This window comes from Indicator indicator, chromosome 11, assembly GCF_027791375.1.
Source record: "Indicator indicator isolate 239-I01 chromosome 11, UM_Iind_1.1, whole genome shotgun sequence".
NCBI classification, from domain to species: Eukaryota; Metazoa; Chordata; class Aves; order Piciformes; family Indicatoridae; genus Indicator; species Indicator indicator.
Window position 1 is genome coordinate 19,602,524 of NC_072020.1, and position 6,101 is coordinate 19,608,624.

Genomic DNA, 6,101 nt, shown 5'->3' on the forward strand with positions numbered 1-6,101 from the left:
GTGTGCCTTTGGCATGAAATTTATCAGTGGCTGTACAATTTAACATTCATATTTCCATTGCTCTTGGGCTTCAACTTCTCTGCAAGCTCAGGGGAGCTGAATCTGAGCTAGAACTGAGATCTCTGCTTCCAGAGATTTCAGGTCTTGATTTTTCCCTCCAGTCTGAGACTTGATTTCTCCCTCCAGTCTTGAGATTTGATTTCTGTTCTAAGTAGCTTTAAGCTCAATATATTTTTCTTTTGTTTTTGACAGTGTATTACCTTCAGGAGATGGCCTCTTCTAAGTCTTTGATAAACCTTCTAACCTTCACTTTTGGATCAGCAATCGGATTTTTTGTCTGCTATCTCCTGTTCAGCATTGTACTAGAAGAACAGGCTAAGATCCAGCCTCACATCCTTCACAATGATCCACATGGTCAACACTCAGCAGATACTGATAACAATCAGCTGCAAGGACAAATGAATTTCAATGCAGACTCTAGACAGCATAAAGGTATTTTGTTACACCTGTCTATATAATATTCCCCTTTTTCATGCATTGCAAAATGTTACTTTCTTCACTGCCAAGAATTTGTATGAATTCCCTTTTCTTTCACTTGCCCTATGTTCAGGTTACATCTGAACAATTTTGTTCTCCTGAGATTTACTGAATGGTGGTTTTCTTTGTTTACATTTTTATTACAATACTGATTTTTTTTCTGCAGAGGCCAGCTTTTTCTCTAGTTTCTGTAGCCAGAGTTGTTTGCAGCAGGAACTTCTCAAATGAACTACTGTCATCAAATGCGGGTTCTGCTGACACTTGGAATTGAGGCCATGAGGCAGAGAGGAGCATTGTGGGCATTGCCAAACTGATTATATAGCAGTCCAAACTCAGTTAAAAATTGAAAAATTCTGTTGCACTCTGACTTTTTTGTTGTGCTTTTCTTCCAAAGCTAGGCCCTTCTAATGTTTCACACCTTTGACACATCTCATTAAATGAGTTAGTTCTAAACACAGGTAGTGTCGTAGTTGGGACATTTTGGATGTGGGAAAGAAATTGCACTGTAACCCATTCACTGAAGAAGATGTTAATAAGTAATTTGCTGTTTAAAAGTATTTAAACCACAAACTGTGTTAAGACAACTTTGTGAGCATTTCACATGTAATTGTAGGAGATTGTTCTGAAGAAATCTGATTTGTCATTGCAGAAGGTGTAAGCAGGAATAGCTTAGGAACAGTTATGCAGATCTCACTCTCTATGGAATATTGTTTTACATGAGTTAAAATCACTATGTATATTTCAAATAAAAATGTTTCTCTGAGGGAAATGAATGCTTGTAAAACATTGTTTTACACACCTCAGACACCTGGGCCTATTCTTTTGGAATTTCTACAAATAAAACCTTTTTAACTCAGCAATAATGCTATTTGTTTGTAGTGTCCAACTTATCAGATTTTTTTTTTACAAATAGGATTGAGCTTGATTTGGTGTTAAATACTTTGTGACTTACCATCTGCTTTTTCCATCAAAAATATGGCATTTTAGAAATATTTATTAGGTCTTGATAGTTAACATGAATATATCTAACAGAGCTTATTAGCTTTTTGACCTTTCTGTGTTGGAATCATTAAGTTTTATTCATTGTGAACACAATAGAGCTTTTAAACTTTTATTAGTCGTCCAACAGCACAAAGAGGTTGCTTCCAAATTGTTTTTTATGTACAAGTCAAGGTTTTCTGAAGCCACACATCCATGACCATATACTCATTTTGATATGGCTTTTATGGCTTCCTTTAGCCTGGGAAGTTGAAGTAGATTTAGGGATTTTAGCTTCTTGATTTTGGGAGTCTTGTTTGTTTTCTTTCCCAAATCTAACATTAATTTCATTAAGTGATACGTTTGGAGGCAAACTCTCTGCATGTCTTTTCTGATCTAGAAACAGATCTCAGTTTGTTTCGCAATCAAGTTATTTCTATTTTGGAACTCTCTCTTTTTTTTTTTTTTCTTTTTTTTTTTTTTTTTTAGATGAGAATAAAAATATTGCAGAAGGACTGTATCAAAAGGTGAAAATACTGTGTTGGGTCATGACTGGACCTCAAAATCTAGAAAAGAAAGCCAAACATGTTAAGGCCACTTGGGCCCAACGTTGTAATAAAATACTTTTTATGAGCTCTGAGGAAAATAAAGACTTCCCAGCTGTGGGCCTAGAAACCAAAGAAGGCAGAGACCAACTGTACTGGAAAACTATTAAAGCTTTTCAATATGTATATGACCATTATTTTGATGATGCTGATTGGTTTATGAAAGCAGATGATGATACATATGTTGTACTGGACAATTTGAGATGGCTTCTGTCCAAATACAGCCCTGAACAGCCAATCTACTTTGGAAGAAGATTTAAGCCTTACGTGAAACAGGGCTACATGAGCGGAGGAGCAGGATATGTTCTGAGCAAAGAAGCTCTGAAGAGATTTGTTGCTGCGTTTAAAACAAAGAAATGCTCCCACAGTTCTTCTATTGAAGACCTAGCACTAGGAAAATGCATGGAGATCATTAATGTGGAAGCAGGAGACTCCAGGGATACAAGTGGTAGAGAAACTTTTCATCCCTTTGTTCCAGAGCATCACTTAATCAGAGGATACCTACCAAAAACATTCTGGTACTGGAATTATAACTATTATCCTGCTGTAGAGGTAAGTCCTTAGGAACCTGGTACACATTTGATGAAGTACATCTTTTGGTGGGTATGATGTGTGAATTAACAGCTTAATGGCTGATCAGTATAGTTGAGAAAATTGTGTTGTGATATCCTGTCACACACCTGTGTGAGGATATATTGAATACACTAATTGACTAAAAGGTGATGCTCAGAACTGAACATTCTGGAAGAGCTACTGAAGATTCAATTATTACTGCTGGTTTGCTGTCTTCAGTAGACAGCAAAAAAGGATGAAACCTCTTGACGTATTTGTCTACTGGCACCACTGCTGCCTTTCTTGCAGTTAGTTTTCTGGTTTGTTCCCTCATATGTTACACAATGTTTCTAACTTCTCAAGCTACCAGCATGGGTCATTCCAAGCTGCCTGTGCTGAAACGGTATGGCTTGGTTACATTACAGTCTAATGAGAAGGAGGGTGGCACTGGGACACCTCTGTCTTGCCCACAAAAGTTGTGGACACCTCATCCCTGGAAGTGTTTAAGACTAGGTTGGATAAGGCCTTGAGCAACCTGGTCTAGTAGGAGGTGTCCCTGCCCATGATGGGGAGGTTGGAACTAGATGATCTTTAAGGTCCATTCCAACTCAAGCCATTCTATCTTCTGCCTAACAGCTGCTTTGCATAAAACCTTTAGAAATAGAACTAATTTTGAGACTTGCTTGTGGTGCTAGTTGGTTAACATTGTCTAAGAGATCAAACTTGTTGAGTATTACAATCATAGAATTGTTTTGGTTGGAAAAGACCATTAGAGAATCACAGAATTGCCTAGATTGGAAAAGACTTTTCAGATCATCAAGTCCAACTATTCTCTAACTCTACCATGTCTGGTGCTAAACAGTGTTCCTCAGCATCACATCTATTGAAACAGTAACACTTATATAACAATTGTTCTCTTCAGTGTCTTTAAATACTTAATCTCATCAATTAGAGTTAGAATATTAGCAATTTACCAATAAGATCTTATAAAAAAGAAAAAACAACCAGCCAAAATACAAAACTATCTTCCAGAAGAAGATGACCTTGTCCATCTTTATTTTGGAAGGAGGCTTTGGCAGCTATGTCTGATAGACTTTCATAGATTCATAGAATGGTTTAGGTTGGAAGGGACCTTGCAGATATCTGCTTTCAACCCCTCTGCCATGGGCAGGGGCACCTTCCACTAACCCAGCTTGCTCTAGGCCTCATTCAGTCAAGCCTTGGACACCTCCAGGGCGGGGGCTTCGACAGCCTCCCTGGGCAACCTGTTTCAGTGTCTCACCACCCTCAGTGTAAAGAATTTCTTCCTAATTTGCAGCCTAAATCTGCCCTCAAGCTTCAGTCCATTCCCTGTCATCCTATCACAAGGCCTTGTAGAAAGCCCCTTCCCGTCTTGTAGCCCCCTTCAAGTACTGGAAGGCTGCTATAAGGTTTCCTTGGAGCCTTCTTTTCTCCAGGCTGAACAGTTCCAGCTCCCTCAGCCTGTCCCTGTAGGGCAGGTTCTCCAGCCCTCTGATCATCTTTGTGGCTGTCTTCTGGACCCGCTCCAGCAGCAACAAGTCCCTCTTATGCTGGGGGCACCAGAATGGGATGCAGTACTCCAGGTGGGGTCTCCAGGTGTGGTCTCACAAGAGCAGATTAGAGAGGGCAGAATCACCTCCTTGATCCTGCTGGTTGTGCTTCTTTTGATGCAGCCCAGCACCCAGCTGCCTTCTGGGCTGCAAGACCACATTGCCTACCATTATGTTTTGAAGTATGTGCATGACTGATGATGCTGAATTACCTACTGTGAGTCAAGTATGTGTTGGAATTCTTGTTGGATCTTTCATCCAGGGCCTGCTTTGCAATTAATTGCTGATTATTTTGGCTTGATCTGTGTTTCAGGGTCCTGGGTGCTGCTCTGATCTAGCGGTCTCATTCCACTACGTAGATTCTGTGACAATGTATCACTTGGAATATTTGATTTATCATCTCCGCCCCTATGGCTATTTGTATCGGTACAATCCTGATCAGGCAAAGAAAGCAGAGGAGCAGAGCAAAACTGAAGCACTGGAGGATAATCAAAAGCTAAAGCAAAAAGTTTCTGAGAACTAATTGGACTTGGAAGAAAACAAGAAGCCAGTACAATGAATAAGAGCCTCCTCAAACTCCTGCATGAAGCTCATGGACTAGAAAAAAAAAGCTCGTGGACTGGCAATTCTTATTTCAGAAATCATCTTGGCAGTGCTTCTTGTTACTGTGTGCACAGCAAAGGCTGGATCTGACTCTCTGGGAGAGAGTGACCTTGCAGCTCTGCTCATGAAGATTTGGGGCCCTAAAGCTGTGAAATAGGAGGTTGTTCTGGTACTCTAATATCTGGAAGAATTTGTACAAAAACTGTAGTGGATGGGTTCAAAGATAATAATACAGTATTGCTGTTACCATTTTTTCTTCTCTATTTCCTCTCAGATGCTCCTTTAGGTCCATTCTCATATTAGAAATTTAATGCTGCACTGCCAGTAACTTCCTGAGGGCTTTCTCTGGATCCAAAATAGCCTGAAATTCCTTTGTGTGAAATTGACCTTGCCCTGTAAGGAAGGGAGAGGTGTGAAAATGGAGTCTCAAGTCTGCTTTGCCTTAATGAGAGAGACATGTTGTTATGAGTAGGCAGAGATCCACGCCAAAGGTTAATCTGAATTGTATCAGAAATGGAATTCATTGCTAGGAATTAGCTTAAAAACTTGAACCTGGATTGCTTCTTTTCCAGGAAGAAACCTAGAAATAGTTGGTCTTATTTAAATGGCTGAGATGATGCAAGCTGCTTACTTTTTGTTTTTTAATTAACTTCCCCTATTGATTGGTTATAAAAATTAATCTCAGAATTTCTCAGCATAAGGTAAAGCAGATGTTTTTGGAAACAGAAATCTCTTCCATCACACCTGTGTAAACTAGAAAGAACAGCATCTTAACAAAGCTGCAATAGGCATTACAATAACTGGGTTTCAGCCAGTATTATAATCAGTTTGTTTCCATTGAAGTTTTCCTATCAGTATAATTTGAGATTGTGGAGTTAGCTTGTTCATTAGAGTTTTACAGGTACAAACAAAGTGCAGCAAAGCCAATTTGACTTCTTCCCTATACATCACTTCTCTGAGGTTTTTTTTTTTTCCTCCTCCACTTTTTAAAGTTTCTTCTGCATCTGCTTCTTGTTACCTTTCTCAGAGCAAAGTGTTCAATGATCCTTGTTTCACTTGTTTTGGAGCTGAAGTATATAGTTAATTCAGGTAAGAAAGCCTGAATGCAGGAATCTTCCAAAGTGCATTAACTTTCTCCACTACATTATGAGTGTATCTGCTTCTTAACTGAAAAGATTTCCTTGGTGTGGGATAAAAGAGGTGTTTAATCACTGAAAAAAATTCAGAGGCCAAGCCTATGTTTTAAATGGTTAAC

General features: G+C 39.2%; 1 protein-coding gene across 1 annotated transcript; it reads left to right on the plus strand.

Annotated features, from left to right (window-relative positions):
• Positions 1 to 251: 251 nt before the first annotated feature.
• On the plus strand, positions 252 to 4,766 carry C1GALT1 (core 1 synthase, glycoprotein-N-acetylgalactosamine 3-beta-galactosyltransferase 1). Its single transcript, XM_054385089.1, has 3 exons — positions 252 to 492; positions 2,005 to 2,672; positions 4,557 to 4,766. Exons 1-3 carry the CDS (start codon positions 270 to 272, stop codon positions 4,764 to 4,766), a joined length of 1,101 nt encoding a protein of 366 aa, XP_054241064.1. The 5' UTR covers positions 252 to 269.
• The last annotated feature ends 1,335 nt before the right edge of the window (positions 4,767 to 6,101 follow it).